The following is a 12,885-nucleotide window of genomic DNA, read 5'->3' on the forward strand; positions in this document are numbered from 1 at the left end:
CTCTCTCAACACTTTTTCCGTAGCTAAAATCGTCGTAATCAAGGACAGTATTTTTAAGGACACTACTCCTAGGGCAGCCTCAATTAAACCGGAAAACCCCCACTCTCTTGAGCAGTTTACAGCGATCGATAGTCTGGACTTCCTGGACCTCCTGTCCAAAGTAAAATCAGGAACCCCGATGGACAGCTGCCCACCCTATGTTCTAAACGAGGTTATCCTAAGCCTGCACTCTCTCTCTTAAATGAGTCATTGAGTCAGGGCATTGTCCTGAGAGCTTTTACAGAGGCTAACATTGTTCCCCTCTTAGAAACCAGGGGCTGACCCTGAGATATTGACCATGTACCGTCCAATTTCGCTGCTTCTGTATCTGGCCAAGGTACCTAAATCTCATGTATCAAGATGTCTATGTGCCTTCATTGAACAGTCAGAATTTCTCAATCCCCGCCAAGCAGGTTTTCGCCCAGCCCACTCTACTGAGACAGTCATACTGACCGTCCTGGACACACTCCGGTACGAAATAGACAACAGATCCCCTCAGGCTCTGGTGCTGTTGGACCTGTCTGCAGCATTTGACACGGTCGATCATGACATTCTAATCGACCGTAGCAAAACCAAAGGAAATGATGGACGGAGTGTTGAACACTGCAAGCACTCACCCCCAGTCAACTGATCTGGGTTTAATCCATCACCGTTCTTTAGCCCACTCTGCCACCCCAGTTCAGACATGGCCATATGCAATTCAGTCTGACCCTGTGCTTCATGGGAACAGTCCAGCCCGAACTGCCAAGCCATGTCTTCCCTGGACCGGAAACAAGCTTCAGTTCAGATCAGTTGACTGGGGGTGAGTGCTTGCAATGTTCAACACTCCGTCCATCATTTCCTTTGGTTTTGCTTTGTTCGCCATAAGTTGGCAGGGTATGCTCAGACGTGAGTCCCTTGCTCACCTTGCCACTGGATTCAAGCAAGCCTGGCTGAAGACGGCTGAAATGCCAGAAATCGGTCCTAGGAAGCTTGTTTCCGGTCCAGGGAAGACATGGCTTGGCAGTTCGGGCTGGACTGTTCCCATGAGGTACAGGGTCAGACTGATTTGCATATGGCCATGTCTGAACTGGGGTAGCAGAGTGGGCTAAAGAACGGTGATGGATTAAACCCAGATCAGTTGACTGGGGGTGAGTGCTTGCAATGTTCAACACTCCGTCCATCATTTCCTTTGGTTTTGCATTCTAATCGACCGTGTCAGCGGCACTGGTCTTCAGGGATCAGCTCTTAGATGGATGCGGTCTTTTTTGGAGGGTCGCTCCCAGTCAGTCCGCTTATTCGATTTTAAGGCACCGAAAAGGAGTGTAACTTTCAGAGTACCCCAGGTTTCTTTGCTATCACCTCACCTATTTAATCCTTACCTCCTTTCATTCAGCCCTTAAAAAACAGGAAGGTGTGCACATTTAACTATGCGGACCACTTACACCTTATATTTGCCATCAAAATTGACCTGACTCGGCATCAGAATTTCAAGCCACCATGCTGCATTTCGGGGATTGGATGAATAGTAATCAGGTGAAACTCAACCCGGATAAGACAGAACTGATCCTGTTATGAGGCACCATGAACCCTTGGAGTCCACGGTTCTGGCCAAACGAGCTGGGCGCTCCCCCCATTCCATTTTCCTCAGCTAAAAATCTTGGGGTGATAATAAACAACCACCTATCAATGAAAACCCAAATCACATCGGTAACTTCGACCTGCGATCATCAACTAAGGAAAATAAGGAAGATCAGCAGACTGCTCACGAGAGAAGCACTAATACAGGCTGTTTTAGCCATGGTGATCTCCCATTTAGACTATGCCAATTCGTTATACTTTGGCATACAACTGTATCTCATTAAGAGACTGCAGATAGTTAAAAATCAGGCAGCTAGGTTGATCTTTCAGCAATCCAGGTGGGAACACATCCCCCCCCTTATGAGGAAGTTACATTGGCTCCCCATTCTACAATGCTCTGCTGTTAAAGTGGGCTACTTGATTTTTAAGCCCCCTACATGGCCCAAGTCCCAAATTCATCTCCAACCTCTTTCAAAGGCACATACCTAGGCCCAACCTGCGCTCATCTTATATGAATCTGCTAACCACACCCGCTTATAAACTAAAGCGACAAGATGGCTGTAGATTTGCAGTGTTGGCGCCTGACTATTGGAATTCTCTTCCACCTAACATCAGAACGTGTACGGACCTCATGAAATTCAGAAAGCTTCTTAAGACCTGGTTATTAGCCCAAGCCTACAATTAAATCAAGTGCATGACAGATGAACAAAGCTCCAGCCTATCCTAGACCAAGAGCCAAGAAACCAATCGGTGAACGTACGCTCTATAAATAATTTTTAACATAATATGCAAACAAATAATATAATATGCAGTACAATAACCAAAGTTGACGAACAGTAATTAGTCAAAAAATGCATGCATGATAATGACGTGGTACCTGGAGTTCTAGACCGTTCTTGGGGTAACTGTTTATCGCTTGTTAGTGTCCACTGTCAGCAAGCCTTTTACATTTTGCAGGTTTCAACAATTCGTTAAGAAGGGGAACGCCTTCCTGCAATAACACTCTGATGATTGGAATCACAACTCAGTCTTAGATAAGTAAATAGCTGATGCAAGTGCTTGTTATCACCTGATATTCAATAATCGTGTTTTCTCTTCCCTCAAGAACTCCGCGCCGACACCCTGAATCAAGGGAACCGTTGCTTAAAAGGAACCAAAGCCGCTACTGAAGACGCGGTGGAAATCTGGAAACAGGTTAAGTCAGACAGGGCAAGCTGAGGTTCACTGAAGGCTAGAACGACGAGCACTGTACAAAAGTTGGGTGCAGCTTAATAACCGTCTGCCTCCAGCCACTCCCAACATGTCCTCTGAGTATCAAGGGACTGCTATGTGATGTCAGCACTTGTGCGGAAGTGGCACAGATCACCTACTTGCCATCGGAGGTCTGCAAGTGCGTGCGACGGGCCACTATAGAAGTCAAGTAAGTCTCTTTACCCTCAAGAGAGATTTGCAGCTCTGTACTAGTGGCAGGGGCGAAACACGCACAACAAGCACAAGTCTTGCAAATGAGGCTGCCCATGGCCTACGCAGGGGTCCCATAAAAGGGCGGCCACCCTAGTGCCACATGATGGCACAAACACAACAGGGCTAGTGTTTGGACCTCCCGGATGTCCAAGCACTGCTCTGTCATTTCCGGCGCACTAGTGGGCCGGGGGCAGGTATATCTGCCTCCCCGCCCAGCTGGCGATCCTTTTTCGCGCTGAGGGCACGCCGCAATGTTTTCTCCAACAACCAATGTGTCTTGTGTGTCCTTTATTCTGGTATTGCTGTGTTTGCGGGTTGGGTGTGTTGCCGATATTGGCACTAAGTCTTTGTACAACAGCAGCACTATAACTGACGCCAGGTGCACCCAGGCTCCTTCCCCTTAAAATCTTTCATAGTATTGCGGCACGATTCCAATGTCATATTTTAACAACCCAGTTCCCACCTGCCTGTCACCTAAACAAACGCGACCATTGCCATACAATCTCAAGGGATGGCACGTCTGTAATATTTCCTTTTTCTTTTTTTTAAATCTTTTTATTAACAAAAGCTCGAGAAACCGCATCATGCAGAGACAATATCATGAGGACATTAGTTGTCATGTACAGAAAATCATGGTCAAAACATTCTCGGGTTGAGCAGGCCCCCTTGTTACCCCTCATCATGTTATTATTCTGCCCCCCCACAGCCCTATGTACCTCCTCCACGGCATCCACACCCTTTCCCATTTCTTGACACATACCCTGCTCTTATACACTGTTTCCTCCGCCCTCTGGCACCAATCGAGGTCACGCTTCCATTCCTCAATCAGGGTAATATTTTCTATATGATAAATCCTCATTCAGTTCTTTCAAGATTCAGGGACTCCAACCTCTTCTGACCCCTCTTCATTGCCACTTTTATGGAGTAAGGCACAGTAGTAAAGTAATCAGCATATGCGTGCTATCCCTGGCAGTTGGGAAACCAACTGTCGATCCACCAAACTCCAGCCCTCACATTCCGATATAGAACCCCCAGAGTAACCAGGCAACCAAACTTCTGATACCCTCATACTAAATACTTAAAGCAATATACAACAGAAGAGATACACCAGGAAACAAAACTAACAAGCAACAATTGCCTCCCTCCACACTAGGGCTTATAATTTGAAATCCATGAAGTATAATGTTTGGTGCGTGTTCAGGTTTTTTCTCTCCCAAAATCATTTGTTCCCCATACATTCCAAAGGAAAATTTGTGCATGTCAATTGATTCAACAAATATTCAGTGATTCGAATTTCTTCAGGCTGACAGCAATTAAAAGGGGGATTGTGCTCTAGAGCAGAAGGGAAAAACGTGACAACATCCCAGTATACATGCATGCCAGGCTCGTTTTATCAAAAAATCATCAGCATTAGAAAATATAGGAAACATATGGTTTTATTTTTACCTTCAAGGATTCTGGAAAGTTCTTCACAAGAAGCCTTTCTAGTGTCGCTAGCTTGTGGGAACAATTCAACAGGAACATTCTGAAAACAGAAAAGAGATAATGGCCTCCTTGTGCAGTTACTGGGAAGTAAAGCAGAGAGTAAAGCTAGATTTAAAACAGTGACTAAGATATTCTCAGCACATTTTAAATGTGGATGTCTATCCAAGCAGCGGTTTCAAGTATGTCATAAACATCAAGAAGGAACATCAGTTTGCTCTGGTCCAAATAGAATCACCAGAGGTGCAATACACTTACTTTTGGCTGCAGAACGGTGTAGAGGCTGCATAAACCTTGCTCACATTCTGTAGTCCTACAACTGTCTGTTGTTGTATGTAAAATGGATTGAAATGTAGCTTCCGAGATATACACATTTTTAAAGAAAACTGTTATGTGGGCAGGATAACAGAGGTCTAAAGACCTCTCCTGTCTCAGCATATACAGTCTACCATTTGGCACTCATGAAAGGCATGCCCTCTGGACTGGTTACTTCGTTCACTCACCCTTTAACTGTATTTGATAAATCCGATTGTTCAGGATTCGCAAAACCTACATATGTTAAACTTATTTCTAGTTTTAATTGCTGTAAGAACTATGTATTGCTAAAATGATCAGTTGTTTGAAATGTCTTTTTCCTTCCCAAAGTTCAACAGTCTGTGCCCTATTTCCTCAAAGTTTGAATCTGGAAACTCACTGTAGCTGGGCCATCCAACTGCCTCGATTTGTTGGTAGCAGTGATTAAGTACTGTAACGGGCTGCTACTAAACAACAGTCAATTTTGATAGAGACTTCTAATCACAGATTCCTCACCTTTTGAATACTTCACCAAAAAACTTTGAGCAGTACTTCTGCGCGGCACCAGGTAGCGCCCTGCAGCTCTACACTCACGCGGTTCCACTCTGGAAATGATGTGCTGAGCAAGTACAGGCATCACTCCCACACAGTCAGTTCCTTCCTTTCCACGCCATACGGCATGGATCCAAAGCTACCTATTGTTTCTTTCGACAGGCCTCGAAAAATTCTAAAAATGTTACTAGACCTGCAGGTCTGGTAACTTAAATTATCTACTTGACCTAATTATAATGCTCTTGACCCATAAACCGGTCTCAAATAATGTGATCCTGGGCAAGTATTTTAATTCACCGAGCCGCCATTTTCCTCTTTATCACATATTAGAGCACACAAGTTCAGCATGTCTGCTGTACAGAAAACTTGTTTGATTTAATAGACTAAACTTTTGCTCCATATATAATACAAATCTAGCCACATATAGGATACACATGACCCCTGACTTGCCTCAGTTCATTAACCGCGGTGTCATCAGCACGGGGGCAGGATGTTTCTCAAATCATGTTTAAACTGTCACTTTTAATAAATACATAACTAAAGCATAAATTAGCAGCACACTGTCAATTTCAATCAGCAGATTTTACATTGAAATGACCACAAAAATTCTCACTGACATGTGGTTTTAAAACTATTTAATGTCTGGAAATCGAGTTTCTGCAAATATTTGTTGTTTGCACATCACCATGTAAAGTGTTATGATTTGTTTTGCTCCTATATAAGTCTTTGTTTGCATCACACTTCTGAATTACAAGAAAAGTTATTTACTGATATATTTTGAAATACTTGTACTATTAATTTACAAGATGTTTACATGTTGTGTTAGAAAAAAACCTGACATTTTACAGCTTTTTGTTTCACAATTATTGTCAGATAACTCACTTGACAAGCACTAACTATGAGAGAAAGAAAATTAAACACAATTTTCTAGGAAGAGATAAGCAACAATTAGTAAAGACAAACTGACATTTGACCTCTGTCCTTAAACAGACAGCATATGTGCAGAGACAAAAAGATTTAAAGGTGTCTTTATTGTCCATTCACTTTCTGAATGAACAGAACACCTGTTCCTTTCAGCTTTTTGGAAATCCAATGCGTTAGGGACATATCTCCCCGGAAGACAGGTTGAAAACCCTGTAGGGACTATCACAAGCAAATATCTGTGACAGATCCCCATTAGGTGTGCCTGTGGTTGGTTCACAACTTAAAGGCTTGTAGTCATTGCACAGGCCATTCGGGACCACAAGGCAAACTCTATGTTGTAAAGCATCGAAAGATCCTACATTGGTATAGGTTCAAGTCCACAGGTCAGTCCTGTTCCAGAAGTCGGACCTGAGGTCGCTCGCCTTCGCACACCAAATCCTCAGTTAAGGCAAAGAAAAAAAAGAAAAAAATTCAAGCGTGACGAGGCCCCTTCCTACCACTTTTGTACAACTAAGAAGACACAAGGGCATTGTCATGCCTCTTGATCTCTTTCTCAAAGTTAGTCAAACTCAGAGTGCAACCTGTCATTTGTCCCAACACACAGTTTCCGGGACCATCTGCAACAGCAAGGTAGATCTAAGAGTTCTGCAAAGCCATGGTGCAACTCTTTTGATTTCTTCCGACTCCCTCTGGCACGTCTCTGGGTCCCACGGAGCTGAGAGACCCGCTATCTGGGATACCGTCCGCGGGTTTACCCATGGCAGCAGTTGAACCTTCAGCCATCATCACCAGGCCTCTACTGGTTACCTTCCTAACACAGCCTCTGGCTCCATGTTTCACACCAATCCCTGGAAAGTCTGCATTGATACCAACTCCATAAACACCAGAGGACAAGGCACAACCCATCCTGCTCTCCGACTTAGAGCCGGTGCCGACAAGACCTCGACAAAGGTCACGCTCGACACCCACGCCTGATTGACTTAACTTCCTGATCCCACAGGATGAGCCTCATAAGCTGCATTCATTATTTGGAACAGAATTTGATATTGACCATGATGCTGGAGATGAGTTTGGCCAACCTTAAAATGAGTAAAATTGGCACGAGGACCACCAGGATACAAGTGGCTCTGATACTTCTCCTGACTCCAGCCTAAATTAACTAAAGAGAGCGCCTCCTTTGCAATGGTTATGCAGAGGAAGGTTAAAACAACCGTTCTATCTGAAGTTGTCTAACCACAGCTGATAAGTGCTGAGCCCCTGTTGCCCTTTAACGAGGCCCTCACCAATGTACTCTTAGGACCTGGGCCAAATCTTGCTCTGGTACCCCGGTGAATTACCAGATTGTGCTGCGCCATTGTCCTGACCCTGATGACCCTGCTTTTTTGACTCAACAATCTTCCTCTGAGAGCTTAGTGGTGCAAAATTCTACCAGCAGAAAGGAATCTAATGCTTTCCCCAACTACTCCCCAGGATAGGGATTCTAATAAGAGTGGAGACGTTTGGGAAGAGGGTATTTTCCTCCAGATGTTTTGCTCTTTCAGTTAATGGCGGTATTCTCAGGCTCTCTGAGACTCTGCATCTCAAGTCCTTCCTGGTATCTCTAATGAGCTTTGTCCTGTAATGACTCAAGCCATACAAGATGTCTCTGATGCTGCAAAGTTTACCATCCGCTGGGGTCGGGATAGCACAGATTCCCTTGGTTGGGCCATTGGGACTAACATCACTATCAACTGCCATGCCTGGATGAGATCTTCGAGTTTTTCCAGCGAGGACCTGTCATCACTAATGGACATGACCTTAGATGGTACTCGTCTTTTAGGGGGTTCAAGGACTCCACGACAGGGGTGTTTCAAGGACAGCAGCACCACAGCTTGCTTCTTGCACTTAGCAGCTCAGCCACGCCAACCGCATTAGCGCTTTCAATATTTCCACGGCTATGGCAGGGGTATCCCATAGAACAACCACTTCAGCCTCAGCAGGGTTCCCAGCCTTTTCGTGGCCGAGGACATTGCACCCATCGATACCCCAGTCAGGGACAGCATGCCAGTTTGTCCACCCCATGCCCCCCTCGGCCTCACCTCCCAAACCTCTTTAGCATGCCCTTAGCGGAGCATAGCCACCCGATTACACAATTTTTACTGGGTTAATAGGCCATAACATCAGACAGTGAGTCCTGAAGATCGGACAGACGTGGTACGTTCTACCCTTGCTTGCCACTCCAAAACAACTTCCACCATCCCCAGAGCACCTGATGGAGGACCATCTGTCAGTGCAAGCCCTTTTGGCCAATAAGACTACTAAGAGGGAACCTGCATCGGAAATAGGTTGTGGCTGTTACTTCTGCTACTTCCTGGTGCCAAAGAAAGGTGAAGGCCTTCAATCTATTTCAGACCTGTGCCCTCTCAATATCTTCTTCCAGAAGGACAAATTCCAGCTGCTCACCCTTGCCTAGGTCTTGTCTGTACTTGACCCTGGAAACTGGGTGGAAGCAATGGACCTGCAGAACGCAATTTTTCCATATTCCTGTCCTGCTGTCCCATCTGCATTACCTGCAGTTCGTGGTGAGACAGGAACATTTTCAGTTTGCTTTGCTCCTCAGCACCCCTCTAGTGTTCACAAATGTGATGGCTGTGGTTACAGCACATCTTCAGACGTTAGGGGTCCCAGCCTTCACCCTACAATGGAGACTGGCTGCTGAAAGTGGCCTCGCCCAAGCAGTCGTCACCCACCTCCATACTATGGCGAACCTCCTGACATCTTTGGGATTCACTATCAATGTGCTGAAGTCACACCTGACTACTTCTCAGACGCTCCCTTTCATCAGGGCCATTCTGCACACCGTCTGGTTCTGTGCTTTTCCCCATAAAAGGAGAATCCTGGACATTGAGGCTATGATTTTTCAGCCACTGTCCTTCATCTCAGTGAAATCGAATCTGAGGTTGGTGCGACTGAGGGACTCCTGCATCCAGCTGATCAAGCACACCAGGTGGTATATGCAGGCTCTGCAGAGGGCCCAACATGGGATCTCTCCGACTATGATATTTTCTCAGGAGACTACAAAAGTCCTGCAGCAGCGATTTCTGGACTGTGAGGGGGTCTGTGGCATGGCCCTCTCCCTACCCTACCCCGCCCACAGCTGACAGCAGTGACCGATGCATCATTTCTAAGTTGGAGCGGCCACCTGAGAGAGGTGGAGATCGGAGCCCTCTGGTGGAGTCCAGGCTCCATATCAACATTCTGGAGCTGAGGGCCATACACATGGCATTAAGAGCCTTTCTTCAGTCCATCAAGGGAATGCTGATATAGGTGCTTACAACAACACCACTTCCATGTGGTACTACAACAAGAATGACAGGTGGGGCCGGGTACCCTGTGCCAGGAGGCTCTGCGCCTCTGTAAATGGCTGGACCATCAAGGAATCTTCCCAGAGGTGAACCACCTGACAGGATCTTGAAATGCCAGACCAAACTAACTCAGCTGTTGGTACCTAGTAGATCATGAGTGGCAGTTGCACCAGAAGGTGGTGCAAGCTCTTCACTGCGAATGGGGAGAACTTTGGCTGGATATCTTTGCCACCATCAAGAATGCGCAACATCAGAAGTACTGCACGTTGGAGTTTCCAAACACCAGCCTAGGGTGGAACTAGGGACTCCTGTATGCCTTCCTGCCAATACCTTTCCTGCCCCGGGGTCTGAAGAAGATCAGGGCGAACTGGGCCCAAGTCATTCTAGTGGCTCCGAATTGGGCATAGAGAGTATGGTATACAGAACTCCTGGACTTGAACATGTATCCTCCGGCCAGGCTGACCCTCCAGCAGGATCTGCTGTTGCAGCAATGGGGCAGGTTTGTGTTTCCTGGTTCCATCTACCCCGTCGCTGGCGATTTTAGGCATTAAACCCGGCACATTGACAGCCATGTCTAACGCGGATTGGCATTTGATCCTCCACCTACTAGGGGCTGCTAGGCCGTTCATCGTCCTATGTTGGAATAAGCTCTACCCCCCTCCCCCTCCATTGACACTTGGTTTCTTCGACTGTGGGATGTCCTGGCCTTGGAATTGCTCACAGCCCATCTTAACCACACAGACACACGATTCTGGCGCATTCAGTAGCCACTTATACGCCACCTCACTAAGAATGAGCATTCCCGACTGGTGCCCCCCAAACTGCACGCCCTGCACTTGTTCGACGACCCTTCGGAGCCTTTCTCTCGGGGTCGGAAACCAGACTCCCCGGAATGCCCCACTTGACCTGGCGGACGGGCCTCTTTGCCCCCTGACACCCCTTACCGCCCCCAATCTGGGCCCTAGCTCCCCACAGCGCATCTGCTATCCACCCATTCCCCTGGGATGGTAGCTCCTTATGATTCTTTCCTGCTTTTTCTATGATTTTGTCTTTCAAGATTTCTTTTTTGTTTATTGTTATGTGTTCTTGATTCTGTTTACACTGGAGATGGCTGCCTTGTACTACTACAGTGCACGGCATCTCCTCTCCATGATGAGTAGGCCACATTGTTGATACGGCTCAGCCTATCTGGTCTCTTCTATATGTCCAACAGTGGTGTTGCGGCACCCATCCACAAGGTTGTCTGACTTTTGATAGAACTGTGCACTTTAGATTCTCTCATATGCTCCCCTTTAGAACTAGGAGTACTGTCAAGTTGTTTGCGAACTAGGAGGGTGTTGCGCACTATGTTGCCCCAGTCTGCTATTTTTCGTAGGGATGAGCTTGCTTTTCCTTTCTTCTTTCCTTTTTCTCTTTCTTAAATATAATCCGACCTCTGTATATGGTTGGTTGTTTTTATATTGGTGTATCAATGCACTGCTTGGACAGTGATGATATTTCACTGCTTTCTATTCTTTTTGAACTTTGAAGAGACTTTAACATAGTTTACGTGGTTTAGTGTATGATTTTTTATTTTTTTTTGCATATTTATATAGCGCGAACTCGACCCGAAGGTATTGGAGCGCTTTACATGAGCACCGTATTTACATTACATATTCAGGCACGGGGAGATTAAGCGATTTGCCCAGAATCACACGATGTGGACGCGACCTCGAGGCTCGAACTCTGGTTTCCAGCACCAAAGTCGGCAGTTTAAGCCGACGGACCACATCCTCTCTGTTAATTTGTTTGCTCGCCTATCTCTAAAACGCCCGAGGAATAGCCTGCCCTGAACAGTTCATCTGAAAATTCTACTAAACAATGACTAATAATTACAAAACATGAACTATTTTTGAACTTTTGAGTCGTGCTATATTTTTGACACTCACGTGTCCTTGGGTGGCGTGGCTCGTCCTTGGGGCAAAGCTACACCCCAACACTCCTGGTATGTTCACTTCTACAAGCCAGAGTCACTGTCGCGTTAGAACACATCAGTGTACAGTCTGAGCATAGGCTCTGAGGTAAAATTGCACTTATCAGATCAGTGCTCTCTTTTTTTTTAGTTTTGTTTTTTTTTTACTTCCAGCAGCGATTGGGAACGGAGATCTATCTGAAACAAGATTCAGAAAGCAAAACTTCCGGTGTTAGAAATTTGAGTGCCAGTGCTACGAAGTTCCGCCCAGCAGCTACACTCCGCCCTTGCCTCGCTGCGCGTCACTTCTTCGCGGGGCTGCGACCCTCCCACACTCCCTCAGCTTCATCAAACAACAACCATGCAGATTTTGAGGAAAAGCGGAACGTCGCGATTTTCCCAGGCACCGACCGGGTCGGGCTTCGGTCTGGTGCGCAAAAAGCCCTTTGGGCAAAAAGGGATTCAGATCCCCCACCCCGTCGTGTAACCAAGGCTCGCCTGCTGCATCTACCGGTTCTCGTTTTAGCTTCCATATTCTCTGTGAATTCTGGGCACGTCACGTAATTTCTCCGTACTCGAAAAATGAATGCGATCTTGTGTAATGTATGTGGTGGCCATGTAACTCACCGCTGTACACACTGCGGTAGATGTTGCATTACTTAATGTTATGGAAGGTCAGTTGGTTAATGAGTTAATTGCGGATGTCATTGTCTCTGTGTATCCAGAGAGAAAACTGAATTCTGGTTACTGAGCTGGACATGTTTAATTTATAGCGCTACGAGATCCCAGGCTGCAACTGAAAGCCCTGTGAATATGCAAGTCATTTTAATTTGTTTTATTGCCCACGTTATAAAATAGGCTGCTGCAAAATGTACAAAGAGACTAAAAATGAAAATTCACTAAAATGTGAGGTAACACAACACAGAAGCCAAAGTTTATATGCTGCGTCAAAGGGAGAGTGAAAACAGTGGCATATTTATTTAGATATGGTGCTGTTTTTATTTCCCCCAGCACTGGCACTATTTAGGCTACTAGGCGCTAATGCACAACCCCTTGCACCATAGTGCAAAAGTGGGAGCGTTCTCTCATGCATAGGCTTAGTACTGGAAGGATATCCTTCCAGTATAAAAACTATGCTTTAATTGAGGGGTCTCTGACAAGAGCCATTTCTGACTGCTGAAAATAGCCCAAGTCACAAATGACCCTGACAGTTGTTGCAGTAGCGACCACTTTAGAGACAATCACAATAGTGACCACCCCTTCTAAGTTTCCTTT

The 12,885-nt window shown here is 45.9% G+C and overlaps 1 protein-coding gene across 1 annotated transcript in view; it reads right to left on the reverse strand.

The window, feature by feature from the left end:
* Positions 1-11,834, reverse strand: part of LOC146866113 (glycine N-phenylacetyltransferase-like) — a 166,604-nt gene extending 154,770 nt beyond the window's left edge. Inside the window, exons 1-2 of the mRNA XM_085633424.1 lie at positions 11,588-11,834; positions 4,510-4,588 (exon numbers count right to left, since the gene is read on the reverse strand). Coding sequence (XP_085489550.1) covers positions 4,510-4,587 — 78 coding nt within the window. The 5' untranslated portion in view covers position 4,588; positions 11,588-11,834. The remainder of the gene's footprint in view (positions 1-4,509; positions 4,589-11,587) is intronic.
* Positions 11,835-12,885: the final 1,051 nt, after the last annotated feature.

The sequence above is a fragment of the Triturus cristatus genome, chromosome 2_1, assembly GCF_964204655.1.
Source record: "Triturus cristatus chromosome 2_1, aTriCri1.1, whole genome shotgun sequence".
Classification (NCBI taxonomy): domain Eukaryota; kingdom Metazoa; phylum Chordata; class Amphibia; order Caudata; family Salamandridae; genus Triturus; species Triturus cristatus.